Source organism: Dasypus novemcinctus, chromosome 26, assembly GCF_030445035.2.
Source record: "Dasypus novemcinctus isolate mDasNov1 chromosome 26, mDasNov1.1.hap2, whole genome shotgun sequence".
NCBI classification, from domain to species: Eukaryota; Metazoa; Chordata; class Mammalia; order Cingulata; family Dasypodidae; genus Dasypus; species Dasypus novemcinctus.
In genome coordinates this window covers 3,227,152-3,247,029 of record NC_080698.1, presented here as the reverse complement: position 1 = coordinate 3,247,029, position 19,878 = coordinate 3,227,152, and the positions used below count along the sequence as shown (strand labels likewise).

The 19,878-nt window shown below is 56.3% G+C and overlaps 1 protein-coding gene across 7 annotated transcripts in view; it reads right to left on the bottom strand.

The window, feature by feature from the left end:
• TRAK1 (trafficking kinesin protein 1) overlaps window positions 1–19,878 on the bottom strand; it is a 184,339-nt gene that overhangs the window by 109,367 nt on the left and 55,094 nt on the right. For 5 of the 7 annotated variants that reach the window (XM_058288550.2, XM_004478326.5, XM_023584596.3 and 2 more), the window contains exon 2: window positions 19,224–19,509. Coding sequence is in view for 5 of the 7 variants with exons in the window: in XM_004478326.5 (XP_004478383.3) it covers window positions 19,224–19,509 (286 nt within the window). In the remaining 2 variants the exon portion in view is untranslated. Of the gene's footprint in view, window positions 1–2,006; window positions 2,083–15,662; window positions 15,751–19,223; window positions 19,510–19,878 lie in introns of those variants that run through there. The other 2 variants (XM_058288551.2, XM_004478327.5) reach the window with 2 other exon arrangements.

The following is a 19,878-nucleotide window of genomic DNA, read 5'->3' as shown; positions in this document are numbered from 1 at the left end:
TAGGAAATTAAAATAAGCAAACGCATGGAGTCATAACTAGAATACAGATTGCCAGGTGCTGGGCTGGGGTAAGGAGCGGGAAGCTGGTGCTCAGTTGACACAGAGTGACGGAAACACTCTGGCCGTGGATGTGGTGACGGTGGCACAACACTGTGAATGTAGTCAAGGCCAGTAAGTTACAGATCTGACTGTAGTTAAAAGGGGACATTTTAGGTAATATACGCGTTATTAAAATTAAATAACTTTTAACCATAGGACTGTACAACACAAACAGTGAACCCTAATGTAAACTCTGGGCAAGAGTTAATGGCATAATTATAATAACCAACTGTAACGAGGTTACCACACTAACACAAAGTATTAGTAAAAGGGAAAACCGGGGAAGCGGCCGAGGCTCCATCGGTTGGGCTCCCGGCTACCACATGGGAGGCCCTGGGTTCGAGTCCCGTGACCTCCTGGTGTAGGCAGGCTCGCCCGCAAGTACAGCGGAGAGCCGACTCAGCCAGGTGACGCAACAAAAAAAGGAGACAAGCAAAAACGCAGAAGAGCGCACAGTGAACCAACACAGAGAGGAGACAGCAAGCGAGCCACAAAGAGGGGAGGGATAAATAAAAATAAGTAAATAAATGCAGACACAGAAGAATGCACAGTGAATGGACACAGAGCAAAACAAGCAAGCCATGGGGGGGGGGATAAAAATTTTTTTAAAATAAAAAGGGAAAACTGTATGTACTGTGTGCGTGAGATGAGCTGGTTTATGAGAACTCTGTATTTTCCCCATTATTTTTCTGTAAACCTACAGCTTCTCTAAAAAAATGTTCTTTTAATTTAAAACAATGTGTGTCCTTCAGTTATGCCCCAGGACGAGGGGTCTGTGTGCCCTCAGCCTGCCTTTTCCATTTCCATTTTAAAAACCATTTACTTAAGTGCATCATTCATGGAAGCACGTCAACAGGGAATGCGCAGTAAAGGTGAACGTACATCAGCCGGGCGCCATCACACGGCACTGCCCACCGGCCCGCCCGCCTCGCCCGGCTGCCAGCACCTGTGACAAACAGGAAAGCGCGCCAGCCCCACAGGCCTCCGCGCCACCGCCGGCACCACCCGGTTCATGCAACGCCGTCCAAGGCTTCTGGAGGAGAAGGTTCCGGCGGTGGAAATGCCGTTCCTAGGCTCCAGCACCCGAAGCGGAGGCTGCAAGGGGGCCTGGCCTTGGCTGCCCGTCGCGGCTGCTCCGTGGGTCTGTCGCCCGCGCAGCAGCTGGACGGGCCCAGGGGCGGCAGCAGGGCGGCTGCCCCCGAGCCCGCGGTGGGCGGCCCCAAGGCCCACGCTGACCCATGCTCGACTCCGCCCGGCAGGTGCACGGGCGAGTGTCCCCCACCCAGCCGGCGGAGCACCCTCTCCCCACCCAGCCCGGCAGCGGAGCACCCTCTCCCCACCCAGCCCAGCGGAGCACCCTCTCCCCACCCAGCCCGGCAGCGGAGCACCCTCTCCCCACCCAGCCCAGTGGAGCACCCTCTCCCCACCCGGCCGGCAGAGCACCCTTATCCCCGCCCCACCAGCGAAGCACCCTCTCCCCACCCAGCCCGGCAGCGGAGCACCCTCTCCCCACCCAGCCCAGCGGAGCACCCTCTCCCCACCCGGCCGGTGGAGCACCCTCTCCCCACCCAGCCCAGCGGAGCACCCTCTCCCCGCCCGGCTGGCGAAGCACGCTCTCCCCGCCCGGCCCAGCGGAGCACCCTCTCCCCACCCGGCTGGCGAAGCACGCTCTCCCCGCCCGGCCCAGCGGAGCACCCTCTCCCCACCCAGCCCAGCGGAGCACCCTCTCCCCGCCCGGCTAGCGAAGCACGCTCTCCCCGCCCGGCCCAGCGGAGCACCCTCTCCCCGCCCGGCCCAGCGGAGCACCCTCTCCCCATCCGGCCGGTGGAGCACCCTCTCCCCACCCAGCCCAGCGAAGCACCCTTCTCCCCGCCCAGCCCGGCCTTACAGAAGTGCTGGCTCCTTACTGTTCATTCTCCTGGGCGCCCAGGGGAGGGGGCCACGTGCGACCTCGTGAGCAGCAGTTCTCGGCTCTGGGCTTGCTCCCACCCACTCACTCTGCTCTTCAGGCTCCGTGCTCCTTCGTGAGGCAGAGAGTGGAGAAAAAGCTGTAACTCCACACAGCCGTGTCGTTCTAGCACCTTCACCGATTCACCAGAAATGCCCTCCTGCTGCCGCTACAGCCAAGGCAGAAAAACCTAGCTATAAACAGCATTAGCGGGATGGTTAACAGAATAATAAGGGTGTAGAGCAGCCAATCGTACCAGATTAATTTAAATTTCTGACGATGATCATTACATTCTGGTTATGTGAGAATGCCCTTGTCTTTAGGAAATCTCCACTGAGTATTTAAAGATAGCAGGTCATAGGGAGTGCGTGGAGCTTGGTGACGGAGCTCTTGCTTCACGTATGGGGGAGAGGGGAGGGGAGGCTCCTCACATCTACTGCTTACTCTCGAAAGGTGGGAGTAGAGAAAGAAAGAAGGCAAATGTGACAACTAACATTTGGGTTGCACTAGATTTGCAATATATTTCCAAGTCTAGTACAAACCAACCTTCAAACCTATATTATTTCAGACATGCTCGGGAACTTCACAAGTAAGCCTGCTGCAGATTTACAAGGCCACAGGGAAGAAAAAGGGCCCAAGAGCACCTGGCTTAATTCCATTAATTCCAAAACCACGCTGAGAACCTCTTTTCTTTCTACTCCCTTCACCTTCATTTCCCTCCCCTCCACTTGTCTTGGACAGTTTACTGATGACATCATCAACATACTGCAGACATCGCTCCAAGACAACAATTTCCAACTGACCTCCTTTTAAGGGCTGCATAGCAGTCCATTTTCAGCACATAGCACAATTCAGGGAGTCAAGCCAATCCCCCGTGTGTGACTACTTCACGCTTTAGCAATTAAAGAGCACCGCAATCAGTAGTCTCTGTACACTTGTCCAATGATATCCTTAAGATAAAGTCCTGGAACTGAAATTGCTGGGACAAATCTGTGTCCTTGTTGCCTCACTGGCTTCTATTAGATAGGGAGCCAACCGATGTCCCACAGACAGCACGTGGGAGTGTGTCCCCACATTCTCACCACACAGGTTTTGCTCATCTTTTGAAGTTTTACCCATTTGAGAGTAACCACCAATAGCTTGCTTTTTTCTGTACAATTATCAGTATAGGGGTTATTAATAGATATGCTAATTTACCTGTTTAATTAATTAGCTGTATGATTTCACTGCATTACTTACATTTACTATGTGTGTCGTTCGTATTTATTTCTCAACAGTATTCATCATCTTTCACAGATGGGCCATTTGCTCTTCTACAGGTTTTCCAGGGTGTCCAAGTCCTTATGGTTGTCAAAGTGCTTCTCGTTAACCCTTTGTCTCCCATCTACGTTGCCATGCTTTTTTCCAGCGTGCCTCGAGTCTTGCAGCAGTGCCCGTGTTTATTACTTCTCCCCACACAGCCCGCTCTGCTACAGCATGACTTCCTCGAGGACGCTCAGATGCCTCCAGGAACCGGGCAAGCGACGCCGTGTGACGAGGAGGTTGTGTGGGTTCAACCCAAGTTTTCCCTCCCAGGGACAGTGGGAACCGGGAAGAGCTCCTCAAGTCCGGCGCGGGGCGCTCAGGCGCTCTTAAAGGCCCTTGAAGCCAGCGCCCGCGCCACGGCTGGCAGAGAGCGTCCCGCAGCCCCCCTTCCCGCCCGCCCGCGACTGCGCCCCTCACAGCTGGGGGCAGCCTACCCACCTCCGCGCTCCGGCCACACCCAGCGCAGCCTGCCTGGCTCTCCTGGTTATCGCACCGCCGGCAGTTTTGATTTTCTTCCTAGTGCCCCAGTTACAAAGTCACAAAACTGTCATTTTTAGGATCCAGTTTTGCCAACACAGGTTTTTCACGAACAAATATAAGGCTTCACAGTGAATGCCTGTAGAAACCTTAATCTTTTTGTAGTCAAATTTACCATGTCATGCTTAGAGAAGCCTCCCTTGTGTCAAGATTATTAAACTTTGTTTATATTTTTAATTATTACATCTAAGAAATAAAGTTTAAAAAATAAAAATTTTAAATAATAATTTTTAAAAAGGATTATAAAAACTTTCAGCAGTATTTTCTCCCAGAACACTAGGGGTCCATCGTTAACATCTAGGTGTAGGAACCATCTGGATTTTACGGGGTAGGGAAGTTCTGGGGGGGATCTGGCCACGTTTTTAGGACGGCAGCAACAGGACCCCTCCATCCACCAGCGTTCACACACAACCCCTTCCATCCTCCCAACAGCCCTAAGCGTGGAGACACGACCATCCCCACTCCACAGAAGGAGAAACTGAGGCATGCACGAGGCTGGACAAGCACAGCCACACAGCCAGCACGCCAGCAGTGACCCTGGTCTGGGGACGTGTCTGGACGCGGCAGCAGCAAAGGACTGCTCCTGGCTCCTTCCTCCAGCTCTGCCCCAACCCCCAACTCTCCTCCGAGCACCCTAAAACAGCACACTCCTAAAAGCTGACTTTTCATCTCACTCTGCAACTCTGTCTTCAACCAGGAGCCTTTTGGTCAAACTGAACGTGCCTGAGCCCGCTTCTCGTCTCACGCCTCCACCTGGTTCTCCTTTCTGGAGGTTTCACTGGACAGCGGTCTATGCGAAGACTTACAAGGTCACGGCCATCTCTACAAGGTCATGATCATCTTTACAAGGTCGCGGCTGGGTCTACAAGGTCACAGTCACCTTTACGAGGCCCCTGTCTCTACAAGGTCATGGTCATTTTTACAAGGTCACAGCTGTCTCTACAAGGTCATGGCCATCTTTAAAAGGTCATGGCTGTCTCTACAAGGTCACTGCTTTGCCGGAAAGTGCTGCCAGACTCCTCTTCCCTCCAGAGACTGAGACCAGTGAAGGGAAGGGTGTCCAGCGGCCCCAGGTGTGAACGGCCTGCTCCATCTACCCGTCCTGCTGGGCAAACAGGAGCGTCCCCTGAGGGCTGGATGTTCAAGAGGAGGGGACCCTGATTTGAAGCTTCACATCATGTTTTTAATTCCAGTTGAGGAGGCACTGTAGACACTGCTACTGGCCTTCTCTCCAATCACACCCACGTTTCTCAGGATCCACATCATGAGTCTACATCTCTCGGCCTCCTCTGTAGCGAGGCGTGGCCACAGGGCCAAGCTCTGGCCACTGAGAGGCAAGTAGTGGTCTGGGAGGCTCCTCTAAAGGCTTCTTAAAGGGAGGTGGCTCACCTGGGGGATGTTCCTTCTGCCTTCCTCTACCCTAGAACTCGGACATGAGGGCTGGTGCCTCAGCAGCCTTCTCAGACCATGAGGTGAGCTTAAGAATGGAAACCACAGGCAGGGTGGTAAAACCAGAGGGGAGGAGGAGCCCGGGCCCCTGGCCTGCAGGGCTGTTCAGTACAACGGAGCCCCTCTGAGCTTTTACGTAGGAGAAAAATTCTATCGGGCGGAGCCACTGTTCTTTACAGCCAAACCTAATTCTTATTGTACAGTGTTACCTTTAAATTACCAGAACATAAACCCACATTTTGCTAATTATCCACAACAAAAATAATTTACTTTCATTTCACCTCATCAGTCTCCCTCCCACCTCTTGGTTTTTGTTACTCCCATCTATGAGTTCAGAGCCAGTTTCTTATTTTCAAATTATTAACGTTTTACACTTATATTTGCTTTCTGTTCTCCAAAGACCTTTATATTCATATTTAGAGTCAGGCTCCCTACTCTTCAAGGAGACCAAGCAGCCACCAGAGTGGAAGGACCCCATCCTCTCCGCTCCAAAGTCCGTCCTTACCAGGGACAGAGGAGGTCAGTTAGCATCAAGGAGTAAACTCCGGGATAAAGAATCAAGTGACACACAAGGAAAACTTTTTTTTTTTAAGATTTATTTATTTATTCGCCCCACCGCCCTTGCCACCCCACCCCATTCGCAGCACATTCATCTATGTCTGCTTGTGTTTTCTTCTCGTCTTCTCTTTAGGAGGCACCAGGAACCGATCCCAGGACCTTCTGACGTGGGAGAGGCACTCCGTCGCTTGAGCCACCTCAGCTCCCTGGTTTGTTGTGCCTCTCACTGTCTCTCCTCTATGTCTCTTTTTGTTGCGTCATCTTTATACACCAGCTCTCCATACCACACAGGCCAGTCAGCTCTCCACAGCTGCTTTTCACCAGGAGGCCTGGGGAATCGAACCCAGGACCCTCCATATGGTAGACGGGAGCCCAATCACTTAAGTCACATCCGCTTCCCCAACTTACTTTATTAATAGCACAAGATTTTGTGAGACCACAATGCCTCACATGTGCCTCCACCATTCAACACGTTCAACTGTTTTATCGTTAACCTAAATGATTTCCTGCACAGGAAATTCTGTTTATACATGAACAATGGGTACTTTTTCAAAATATCAAGTGAAATCACCCAGCTATTAAAAGACTGCAAACACATCCAGAAAAATATTATTATAGGCTTGACAATACCGTCAAACAAAACAAAAGAGAATGGGCACATGAAATGAATAAAACCCAAGAGTGAAATGATTCCATGTTACTTGAACCAGGTTTCAAATGAAAAAAATATATAAATTCAAAATATAGACAACAACAAAGGACAACTTACTACAAAGCAGAAAACAAATGAAGAAATATAAAACTGGAATAAAAGAAAAATATTTAAGTCGCTCATCAGACGATATTGTCATAATGCAGACACACAAGTGTCCAGAGCAATTAAAGTGTCCATTTGAGGGAAGCAGTTGTGGCTCAACTGACAGAGTGGACAACCACCAGTCGGCTGATACCCAGGGCCTCCTGGCCCATGTGGAGCTGGCCCATGCACAGCGCTGCCACATGCAAGGAGTGCCGTGCCACGCAGGGGTGTCCCCATGTAGAGGAGCCCCACGTGCAAGGAGTGCATCCCTCAAGTAGAGCTACCCAGCACGAAAAAAGCGCAGCCTGCCAAGGAGTGGCGCCACACACGTGGAGAGCTGACGCGCAAGATGACGCAACAAAAAGACATGGATTCCCAGTGCCGCTGACAAGAACACACGTGGAGACAGAAGAACACACAGCGAATGGACACAGAGAGCAGACAATGGGGGTGGAGAAAAGGGGAGAGAAATAAATAAAATCTTTTAAAAAATAAAAAAATAAAATGTCCTTTTGAGCACACACTTGACCGGCTAGGTGACGACTGGTGGGGACCCTTGCCATGCTCCCCAGAGCCAGCAGTGAGCAGCAGCAGAAAGCAGGACGTAACTTCTGGAAGCTCATTAAAACGCAGTCCAAGGGGGAAATGGGAGGGACGGGAGTGATGATGGAAGGCTGTGGACCCTCTTTTTGTGGTGATAAAAATGCACAACCCTGTGAACACACTAAAAACCATGGAATTGTACACTTCCAATGGGCCTGTTACATGGTATATGAATTTCACCTCAATGAAGTTGTTACCAAAAAACAATCACGACTATAAGAAATTTGAAAGTGGGGTGCTGAGCTCCCCACTGCTGTTCCTGGGGAGCAGAATTCCTCTTCACGAAAGATAAATCCGAACACGCCAGGAAGGTTAAACCGTCTTCCAGGTCGACTGTGTGGGAGCACAAGGAGCTGCTAATGCCTTTTACAGATATTTCTACTGAAAACCGGTTCAACGAAAAGATTTCAAGCTTGCAGTCAGTAAGCTCTGGTTGCCTGGAGGATGCAGTTACACAAAACAACTGCTTCCAGCTTAACAACGCTGGGTGAATGGCCATTACTGGACTCACCGGCGGCCCTTTGAACTGTTTTTGGCTTCCACAATCGAAAGGGACACTTCTGTCTTACTGTTAAGCCGGTGTCCTGATACGGATCGGTCCCTGGAGGTTCGGGCCAGGAGTCCGCAAAGGACGGGAGCCAGGGCAATCGGCCCCGCCTGGTTTTAGAAAGAAAAGTTTTCCTGGCACCCCGCCACACCCACTCCTCTGCTTGGAATTCAGAGCAGCATCCATGCCCCGAGAGCAAGTCGAGAGGTTGTGACAGAGACAAGACCTGCAAGCCTAGAACACTGGTGGCAGTCTGAGATTAGGAACCCAAAAAGAGAAGGATTACGTCTGCAGGCTGGTCTGTTCCTCCGGGTGTGATACCCTTTGACTGTATGAAATTCAAAGGTTTTAAGTTTACTTGATAAAAGATGAGGGCTTTGATCCGACCACATCGGTGGGTGTGGCTCAGGTCGAGTCCCCGTCCCCTGGGTGGGGGGCTATAAAGGGACCCTCAGGCAAGGAGACACACGGGAAGACAGTGCTCAAGACATGCCAGAGGCGAGAGCTTCATCGTGCGACAGAAAGGAGAAGGCTCCGACAGCGCCAGCCCCAAGAGACGAGCCATTTGCCTGATAGTGCAGCTCAGGAGAACAGAGCAGCTGAGCAGCTGAGGCCTGGAAAGAAACAGCTCTGTGCCAAGAGAGGCCTGGGAACCTGGCGGGAAAGTGGAGGCCAGGCCGAGACCGCCCGCCATCTGCCTTCAACACGGGGCAGCTGGTTTGGTGAGAAAGCAGCCTTGAGCTGGACTCTGCAGGGCCTTGACACTGTAAGCTTTAGCCCCAAATAAATACCTTCATAAAGGCCAACAGATCTCAGGTCCTCTGCGTCAGCGCCCCTTTAGCTAATACAAGACTTATCGTCTGGCCTTTTGCAGAGAAGTGTGCCAAGCCCCGGCCTGGGCCCAGGAGCCGTGCCTTCCCCACCGAGGCGCCCAGCCCTGCGGGGCTCACGCGCTCCAGCCCCGGTGCTCCAAGGGCCCAGCGGCCCTGACCTGCAGGCCCAGGCGACCCGCCTCAGCCGTCCAACGCTGCCGTTACCTGAGCGCCTTCCACAAGCCAGGCCGTCTGGCTGGTTCACGACGACGCCCTGCTCTGCCCCCTGCCATGACTCGCCGTGGAGGAAATAAGATTTCCCAACTCCGTAACTTTTATAGCCAAACCATGTGACTTGCTTTGACCAGTGACTGTGCGTGGACATAACTTTCTCCAAGTCCGACCGGAGGCTCTGAAGGCGTCTGTGTGACTGGGTTTGTCCTCTCGTACTCTGCCCTCTATCAAGAGAAGACTGTGCCCCAGGTAGCCACTGCCCTTTCGCCAGAATCCCTAAATGAGCAAGTGAGGTCAAACAGACTTCAGCACAAGCCCAGCCAACCCTCCAGTGACCTACACATCCATGAGCAAGAAACACCTGTTGTGGTAGCTTCTGGGATTTGGGGGTTGTTTGTTACACAGCGCTACTGCCAGAAAACCTGATTAATACATGTCCAGTTTAAAATCACGGGTGGCACAACAACTGCTAGCTAGAAGAATGGAGTTGCCGCTTCATCAGAATGGTAGGGCTTGCGCTGCCATCAGAACCTCCTCACGAGTCATCTAGGCAGGAAGACATGGGACACCTGCCTTTAACAAATCTAATTCTGGAAATCGCTCCAACAAACAGCAGATGGGGGCAGAATAAAGGTAGAAGAGAAGGGGCGGGGGAGGACTCCTCTTGCTCCTACACCTGACCTGCTGGAATGTCGGGCAATGAACCACCTCCCATCAGTCCCTTTCGGAACCTGCAAACCCATCGAGCAGCAGTTATTCGGGCCTCAGGTTCGAGATCCGGGTGCAGGTGCTGGCGCCTCCCTGGCCACTAGGTGGTGCTGCGTCCACGCTGGGGGCTCCTCCTGCTCCCACCGCGGGAGCTGGATGGAAGGAAGGAAGGAAGGAGCGGACACCAGAAGACGTCCAGGGCCCTTCTCAGCTCAGACCTGCCCCTCGCCAGCGCCACTCACCGCTGACCCCGCACACGAACAGACAAGTCCAAACCGCATTAGGAGAGTTCAAACCTAGTTAGGACAACCGGAAATGGCTGCTGGGAGTTTCTTTGGTACTGAGGGAAAAAAAGGTATAAGGATATTTATCAGATAAGTGGAAAACTACCAGGTAGGGTAAGGGGTGGGGACAGAGAGCTCTTAGCACGAGAAGCACTGCCAGGGCCCCTCCTGAGGGACGGCACGGCTGGACACGGAGTCCCCGGCCACGGCTTAGCCCCGTCACCTTTCCAACCACTGTGGCCGGCCCTTCCTCCCCTCCCGCTCGGGAGGTCCAGTTTGTCCCACACCTGTTCCACATTTAGGTCGAGCTAGTTAAAACCTCCTGGAGGGGAAGGTTCCGGGCATAGCGCTGAGCCGGCCACTTCCCACAGCCCCTGGCCTCGGGGTTTGCCGTTGGGGTCGCATCCTCTAGCAACTCCGGCCACTTGCAGTTCCTTTTCTTCCATCCTCCTTCTTCCATCCCGGCTCACCTGAGCCTCGCCGTCCGGCGGTCTCACCACCCCTCGCCTTATGCTCCCCTGGCCACCTCCCAGGCCCCCTCCTCTGGCACCAGGCTCACCGCGTCCAGCCACTCGTCTGGCCGTCACCACTCTGCACGACTTGGAGCAACTCCCCACCTCTCAGTTCCTGGCCTCATTACCTGCAATGGCCTGCAGGTCGCTCCCCACTGTGCCAGCCACCCCGGCCACCTCTGAAATTCACACCCCCCCCCTCCCGTCAGCTACACCCACGAGGAGCCCAGCCCTAGACCCCTCCACGGCGCCTCTATCACCCCGTCCCACCCAGCCTGAACCCCACAGCCCCTCGCCTCAGCTATGCTTTGCCTAAGGCTCATCACCCTCTCTTGCTCCATGGTCCTTCCAGATGCTCACCAGGTGTAGGAGTTTAACATTATTAATGAATTCCAAAAAGAAATCCTGGATTATACTTGTAATCTGATCTGTACCCGGGCATGACTGAGTTATGATTAGGGCGTTGAGTCTCCACCCCTTGGTGGGTGGGGACTCTCAGATACAAGGCATGGCAGAGCAGAGTTAAGGGCTTTTAATGTTAGAGTTTTGATGTTGGAGTTTGATGCTGAAGACTTAAGCTGAAGCCCTGGGAAGTAAACTCACACAGGAAAGAGAAGCCAGCCCCAGGAAGGAAGGAACCTTGAAGCCAGAGAAAAGCAAGCCCCAGGAACGTAGGAACCCAGGAAGCCTGAACCTGCGCAGACATCAGCAGCCATCTTGCTCCAAAGAGACTTTGGTGAGGGAAGTAACTTATGCTTAATGGCCTGGTATCTGTAAGCTCCTACCCCAAATAAACACCCTTTATAAAAACCAACCAACTTTTGGTATTTTGCATCAGCGCCCCTGTGACTGACTAATACACCAGGCAAACCCAATTGTGGGTGAAACGGCCGTCCACCCGGGCTGGACCCCCAAGGTGGCAGGGACAGCCACTCTGAGAGCCTTGAATACAGTGGACTCCCTCCCTCAGGGGTCCACCCTGCTCACACCTTCTCCTGCCCCGACATGGCAGTGCAGGGTGTGCAGTGAGATGGACACAGAGACCATCAACACAGCCTCTCAGCAGGGCAGTCGATTATGGCAAAACTGCCTTCCGGGCAGCCTCCAGCGCCCAAAGAGCGAGCGGCCCCTGACTGCTCTCCTCCACCTTCTCACGCAGCCTCCCAGAGCTCCCAGCCCCCAGGCCCCCCACCTCACTGTCTTCAAACGCTCACCTCTTCTTCCCACTTGATTCTAAGAGCTCAGGTGGCTTGCTGCGCACTGAGGACTGCCAAGAGAGCACGCACCGCCGTCCGCTTCTCTCATTCACTCACTCACCTGCAAGCTCAACCACCAGCGGCGGGCTGACACCTTCTCCAGTCTTTCCACCTCCAGCTTGACCCCAGTGTATCCCAAACGAGGGTGAGAGCCCCTTCGCGAGCACAGGATGTGCTGAGATAATGCCGGAGGGTACTGACCACCCAGACGGCAGGCCGGGTCCACCTCCTCCGCGTGCTGGCACACATTAACCCAGCCTCGCCTGTAGCCACGTCCTCACCAAGACCCTCTGACTGAAGGACGCAAAGCCCCCCAAGTCTCCACCAGCCTCGAGATCAACCAACTAGCATTGCTGTTTTAAAATGCGGACCAGGGTACACAGTATTCTGATGGGACCAACTTGCTAGGTCATGGTGTCCAGTTTTTTGGTCTAGGTGTTAATTGTGGGGGTATTTTGTAAACGGAATCAGCATCTACAATCAGTTGACCTCAAGCAAAGGAGAGCACCCTCCAGCATGCACGTGGGCCTCATCCAATCAACAGAGGTCCTAACAGCAAGATTTCAGGGTTCATCCAATCAGATGGCATCCTAACAGAAGAGCTGGGGGTTCATCCAATCAGATGGCATCCTAACAGAAGAGCTAGGGATTCATCCAATCAGACGGTGAGAGCTGTGTTCATCCAATCTGACAGTGGTCCGAACAGAAGAGCTAGGGGTTCATCCAATCAGATGGTGGTCCTAACAGAAGAGCTGGGGGTTCATCCAATCAGATGGCGGCCCAAACAGAAGAGCTGGGAGTTCATCCTATCAGATGGTGGTCCTAACAGAAGAGCTGAGGGTTCATCCAATCAGATGGTGGTCCTAACAGAAGAGCTGGGGGTTCATCCAATCAGATGGTGGCCCAAACAGAAGAGCTGGGAGTTCATCCTATCAGATAGTGGTCCTAACAGCAAGAGCTGAAGGCTCCAGAAACCAGAAGAAATTCTGCCTCAAGACTATACCCTTGGGAAGCAGATGTGGCTCAAGCAATTGGGCTCTCATCTACCATATAAGAGGTCCAGGGTTTGATGCCCAGGGACTCCTGGTGAGGGCAAGCTGGCCCACGTGGTAGTGCCAGCCCACAGAGACAGCATAGCAAGATGACACAACCAAGAGAAACACAGAGGAGAGACAATAAGAGACAGAGCAGACCAGGGAGCTGGCGGTACAAGAGAATGACCGCCTCTCTCCCACTCTGGAAGGTCCCAGGATTGGTTCCCAGAGCCACCTCAAGAGAAGACAAGCAGACACAGAAGAACACACAGTGAATGGCACAGAAAGCAGAAAATGGGAGGGGGCAGGGAATAAATAAATAAATCTTAAAAAAAAAAAAAAATACTACAGCCTCTACTCCTTCCTGCTTTCCCACCTAAGGAATCTGGACTCAAGCATTCAATGTAAAACTCCCCAGAACCTCCAGCCTCTGACTGCCCCGCAGATTCCTTACTGGCCCACCCTGCAGCTGAGCAGCCAGTTCCTCTCAGCGACTCTCCTTACGTGCGTGTGTACACGCGCGCGTGTGGACAATGGACATGCGCACACACCTACAACCTGTTGGTTCAGTTTCTCTAGAAACCTGACTAATACAAGTATGGTCCTGTTTGCAGGTTTTTTTTGTTTTTTGAACATTCATAAAGACTTCCTGGACTGCCTTATTTTTTTAAATACTCTGTATTGTCCACTTTTTGATAGTTTCAAGTTTTACCACATACATGTGTTATTTTTATCGTTTCAAATCCTATTTAAATGAAATTATTTTTTTTTAAAAAAGAAAAAAACCCACAATGAAGGAAGTAAACGTAAATAAGGTGAGAAAAGAACAATGCAGGGTCCAAAACCCCACGGAGCCCGTGGGGCGTGGGCGGCTTTGCCACTCGGCGCCTCAGTTTCTCCTTAAAGACGAGGGTGAGAACAGCCCCCCCCACCTTGCAAGGCTTTTCTAAGGACAGAATGACTTCCCCGAGCAGAGCCCAGAGGCTGGCGAGTGTCCACCACCATGGCCGCGATGCTGAAGGCAGACCCGCCCAGGTGGCCGAGAACGCGGGCAGGATTCGGACCCCACGGTCCCGGCGTGGCCGCGGGGCCCAGTGAGCCTGTGGGGGCCCCCGGCCCGCCTGTGCAGCCTGAGCATCTGCAGCGCACCACGCGCCCTGCTGGGCCCCGCGGCTGCGATGTGGCCCCAGGGCCGCGAGGGGGCTCAGGGGCCGAGGGCAGGATGCCCACACCCCGGCCCTCCGCCAGCCACCGCCCCGCACCCCGGCCCCGTCGCCTTCACGAGAGAGAGCCCTGACGAAGGGCTCGCGCCCCCCATGGACGTCACACCTGCGACCCAAACCATTCCAAACCCCCGCGAAGGCCCCGCCTGACGGACGCGCGGGGACGCAACGCCCTGCAGCAGCAGAGAGCACCCGGGCTAAGTCTTTATCAAGAGGCTACTCGAGTCTTCCCTTGCCGAAGGCTGCAGCACTTACACCAGACATTAACCGCAGCAAAGGTTTGTTTCAAGGCCAGAACTTGAACTAGTCAGGAGCGGGGCAAAAACACATCAAGATCCTGGCAACTGTGGCTCCCAAGTCACAGGTCAAGAATCTTACGGACTACGTTTTACAATTCATGTCAAAACCCTGTGCAATAAATATTCTACCCCTCATCTAGAGACGAGGAGCTGAGGGGCAGCAGGATCAGAGGGCCCCCAGTCTTTCAGAGGTCTTTCTTCCAAAGAGCAAATGTTAGCCCCAGAATTCAGCAAAATAGGGCCCCTCCCCGACACGCAAAACAAGTGCACTGTTCACAGCAGAGAATCTGCTGAGCAAAGCAGTGAGGAAACCAGGACGGCGTTGGCGAACAGCGCTCCTTAGATTCTCATTTACATCGTCTCAGTCTGTCCAACAAGCGGTTAGTTCCACGTCCACTGCTTGTTTCTTTCACTAACACAGCCAACAAGCAGCACTTGGATTAAAAACTTCTAGTGGAGAACACATTAAAAAATTATGCTGGACAGGAATTGAGAGGCAATTAACAAAATGAGCACGAAGTCCATAATTTTATTTGAACGTGTTTTCTTGGGACAGAGCATGAAGCCCGATGGCTCAAATTAGCGAAAGAAAAGGAATAGATCATGAATTGTGTCTGAAGGCTTCTCCAGGTGGGGCGTTCCTGCGAGCAGACTTTTCCAGAGCAATCACCACTGGCCTGAGAGTCACCCGTTTACGTCTCCGCCTACCCCCGCTCGTCTCCGCCTACCCCCACTCACCTCCACCTACCTCTGACCATCTCTGGGCTCTGAGGGCCAGGACCTGTTCTCTTTAGGAAAGATCCCAGCAATTAATTAACAAGCCCCAGCAAAAAGCTGCCCTTCAGTACAACAGGTTGAATGCAAGTGTCGGATAAGCCTAAAGACGCTAACCCCCCCACAAACAACACACCCAGTGTCATCGTAATGTTTTCTCCTCCTGAAGTTTCAAAGTCTGAAACGTAAAGGCCGCCATCAGCTCTCCTGGATGGGACGAGGCACACGCCCAGCAGCTGGGAACCAGGTACTGCACAGGGGACAGCGTGCAGACGCCCAGGGGGCGGGCGGATCGGCGGCCATCAGACCTGGGCAGCTCAGGGAGAAGCACCCACTGGCCGGCTCCACCCCCGGGGTGTGGATGGGACCAGAGGGCCAGCACACCGAGCCGAGCCGAGAGAAGAGGGAGGGCAGGGGAAGGAAAGACGGTGCAGGCTGCTCTTCGCCTTTAAAAGAACCAGGCTAGACTCTAAGAAGCCGAGATAAGACAGGATCCGGGGAAACCGCAGAACTGCAGGGGCCAGCGGCCCTTAGAGACCCTGCTCTGCCCCCGACGAGTCCACATGCAGCCTCCCCGCCGCGTGGCCGTGGCCGAGGCGCCAAGAGAAGAGAGCAGGGAGCCACGCCGCCGCAGGCCTCCTGGAAAGGAGGAAACAGAGGGGGGGCTGCGCAGCCACTTACCACGCACAGGGGTCCGAGCAGCTCTGTCCTGGCAGACTCCGGGCAGGGGCCGGGCCCTCACGGGCTGCCCCATCTGAACGGCCAGTGCCATGTGCAGAGAGAAACTCCACGAGCAGCCCACGGAGAGCCCCCACGGCGCCCGGCAGCGCCACACTCGCTCGGCAGCGTTCTGAGAGCCTGTCAGGGCAAATCCCGAGGCTGGGGCTGCCCTGGGACCGCCAGGGGTTGCGCAACCCGGGCAGCCGGGGCTCCCGGGGCCCTCTCGTTAAACTGCCCCAAACTGAAAATGACACACCCACAACTGCGAGGCCCTGGGTGGGGGCGGGGCGGCGGGGTGCTGCGCCGGGCGCCTGGCTTGGCCCACACATTACGGCCAGACAGAAGCCTGCTGTTTGCTCGGGCGCCGCGGCGGCCGCGTGCCAGGTGCCCCCCCGGGGCAGCACTTCTCAAAGCCCATCGGGGCCCCTCCAGCGCTCTCCGGGCACGTTTTTCATTTTCTGTCCCCCTCTCGGTGACACCTAATATGACTTTGAGCAAGCACCCAGTGCGGTACCTGCCGCAAGCACCCGACGCCCAGAAGGGCACTTCCATCCTCGTGCCCACGGACAAATGCGACGGCACCGAGCTGCTTCGCAACTGCCCCGCAGTGTTTGCCCCGGCCGTCCCAGCAGGGAGGCTCGAGGACCGCACCCCACAGGGGCTGCCACTCAGCAGGGCGCTCGGCTGCTTCTTTGCCCTCAGCTGTCACGTTGAGAAAGTGAACTCCCTCCCGGGCGGGGTGGCGCGTGAAGCCAAGGAGACTCCCAGGGGCTGGGTCCCACGTGGCCAAATGTGTCCCCGCCCCCGTGAAGCCCTCCTGCCCCTGGTGCTCTCCACAGCCGATTTCCACCTGCTCGTTGTCTCCCTAGCCGGGCAGTGTTCCTGGGGTCCCCAGGTCTCAATGCCAGTCGCACCACGTGGAGCTCAGGGGTCTCGGGCACGAAGCTGAACCTTGCGTAAGCTAGCGTCTTCGTCTGTAAAAAGGGGGTGAGCAACGCACCTACTTCACTCAACAAACGCTTAGCAGCACCGACCTGTGCAGGGGCAAGTCGAGCCAATCCCGCAAGCACGGGCAGGTGCGTCACCCTCGTCACCCTCGAGGGCCTGCATTCTACACAAGCTTGTCAGGAAAGACAACCACAGGGGGTCCAGGGAGAAAAGAAAGGAAAAGCAGCTGGGGAAGGGCGTGGCTCACTACACAGCACGCTCCCAAGGAGGTGACCTCCAGGACACCCAGGAGTGGGAGTGGCAAGGCCCGGAGCTGGCTGCCCTGTGCCAAGGTGCCTAGAGGGCGGGGGCGGGGGACAGCGCAGGGGGGCAGGGGAGCGGCCACTTAGACCCTCGTAAGCCCTTCAGAGGTCAGCAGGCGAGCATGACCACCTGACTTGACTCGAGGTCACTCCCAGGCTGAGGCGGGTAAGGACTGCACAGGTGGAGGCCCAGGTGGAGGCCCAGGTGGAGGCCCAGCTGGAGGCCCAGCTGGAGGCCCAGCAGGAGGCCCAGCTGGAGGCCCAAGTAGAGGCCCAGGTGGAGGCCCAGGTGGAGGCTCAGGTGGAGGCCCAGCAGGAGGCCCAAGTAGAGGCCCAGGTAGGAGGCCCAGGTAGGAGGCCCAGGTAGGAGGCCCAGGTAGGAGGCCCCGGTAGAGGCTCAGGTAGGAGGCTGCTGCAGAAATCCAGGTGTGCCTGGGCCAGGGTGGCTGCTGTGGAGCTGGTGTCCAGTTCTGGACACGCTCAGAGGCGAAGCCGACAGGTGTCCTGGCCAACACGGTGTGACAGTGATGGTGGCCACGAGGGCCTCAGGGATCTAGACGATGAGCTGCCGTGACCAACGAGATGGGGGAGCCCAGAGGGAGCTGGCGGGGGAGGGGAGCTCGATCTCGCCCGGGCGCCTGAGGCCAGGGGGAAACTGAGGCCGGGGGAAACTGCTCAGCGCTAGACAGACCACCTGCCCTGCAGGGGAAGGGCCAGGCCCGGGCAGAGGCTGGACAGGGCCAGCCTGGGGCCGTCTGGAAAACCCGATGAGCTCACCCTGGGTGGGGCGGAGTGACCAGGAAGTGGAGCGAGGGCTGAATGCTGGGAGAGGAGGGGCAGGGAGGTGGCCAGGGAGCGGGGAGGTCTGGGAGTCCGGGGGACCTGGGGGGGCCAGGGGAGGCCCAGGGGGGTTCAGGGGGGCACAAGGGAGCTCGGGGGGCCCGGGGAGGCCCAGGGATACAGGAGGGTCCAGGGAGGCCCAAGGGCGTTTGGGAAGGCTCAGCGGCGTTTGGGGGGGGCCCAGGGAGGCCCAGGGGGTACAGGAGACCCCAGGGAGGCCCAGGGGGATTTGGGGGGGGCCAGGGGAGTTTGGGGGGCCCCAGCCCTCCAGGAGAAGGGGGTGCCAACAGCATTGACTACAGCTGAGAAGCCAAGAAGACAAAGTCCAGGAAGGACGTGTGGACCCCAGGGGTGCCCAGGGCTGGGTAAGGGGTCAAGGGTCGCCCAGGGGGCACCAGAACTGGGGAAGAGAAAGCAGCCAGCAGACCCAGCTCCTTCCAGAGTTTTGCTGAAAAGAAGCGCGGAGACGCGGAGGACTAGGCCGCGGGGAAGGGAGGTACCATGGCGGCTAGGGGAGCCCACGGCGGGGGACATCAACAGCGCAGAAGGCAACGGGCACTGCTGGAACCGCGCCCCCCGGTGCTGGCACACAGGGGCAGGAGTCGGTCCTCGGGGGGAGGGATGCAAAGGGGCCTCTCCCGGGCACGGAGAGAAGCTCAGGGCTCAGCACAGGCTGGGCGCCCAGGCGGGAATCCCCGCCCTCTCTGTGCCCCAATGTGCCCGGGACACTCGACACACAAGAGATCCTCAGTGACCGGCTGGTGAGAAGGAACAAGAGGCAGTCACGGGAAACAGACTCGCTGCTCTAGACTGTCATTAGACTTCATTTCTAAGAGGAGGACAAAGACGAAACCTGCCAACAAACATGAAAGGACAGCGGATTTCTGTGTGAGCGCAGCTGGGTTTGGCCGTCACTGGTGATGTCCCCGCCGCTGCCGTGCACGCACCCCACGCCATCGCCAGGCACGCCCTCCTGCGCAGCTCCCAGCCGGTCTTAGCGCTCCCCTGGCGAGAGGCAAAGAGCAAGAGCCGTAGCCCCGCATGCCCAAGCGGCAGACACCAGCGGACGGGCACAGGGGGAGGCTGGCACAGAGCAGAAACGCACTGCGTCCGGGCAACGCGCGGTGGCTCGCCCGGGGCGCCCGCCCGTTTCTGACGTTCGCCACTGCCCGTGTCGCTCCCACTGACGTCTGGAGAAACTGAGGCCCCGAGGGAGGAGGAAGCGGCTTGGGGCCACACACGCTGCTGGGCCTCAACGGAACCAGCTGGCCCTCCGTGCCTGTTCCGGAAGGTGCCGCCTGCCCGATGGGCAGGGCCCAGCACGTCTACAGAAGTCCCGGAGTCACGCAGGTGCGGCGGCTTCTGGCGGGTGCGGCCCGCAGGCCTGGCCGCCCCACGCCTCCCCCCCACCCGCCCGCAGGAAGGGGCCTACCGGTGATGGTGCAGGCATCGCGGCACCCGGGGTGGCGGGGGGCGTCCTCCGCGGCCTCGCTTACGTAGTGCTCCTCGGGGAGGCCGGGGCCGCAGGCTAGGAGCGCATGGCTGCACGGCTCCGCGGGGGGCGCAGGGCTGGCCCAGGTGGCGTCGCGCAGCACTGTGGCGTCCAGCTTGGCAGGTTTCACGGCGAGGGTCCCACGGCCATCGGGGGCCCCGCTGCCAGCGTCTGGGCGGCAGGGCAGACGGTCCCCGGGGGGTCTGGAGAGGGCTCCTGGGCGAATCTGCGGGACACACAGAGAAGCACAGTGACCCGAAGGCTCAGAACAAACCCGACAGCATCTTCAGATCGGGGCCCCGAGACGGACATGCGAGCTGACGGCAAATTCGGAAACGTGTTTCCTTCCAGCCCCGGCGTTTCCAATCAGATGTGCACGTCAGTGAAAGATCTCAGGGAGTTCAGTCAACTAATCAGGTATCAGCAAGACCACAGGAGCACTCGGCCTCACTCACCGACACCGGCCTTGAAGGGGCCCCCAGCAAGTCGGCCCCAGGCCGATGTCCGACCTGAAGGAGGACACCTGAGGTGGATCCACCCTGTGCGCGCGCTGACACACACACTGGTGTCTTTCCACACGCTGACGTACACATGG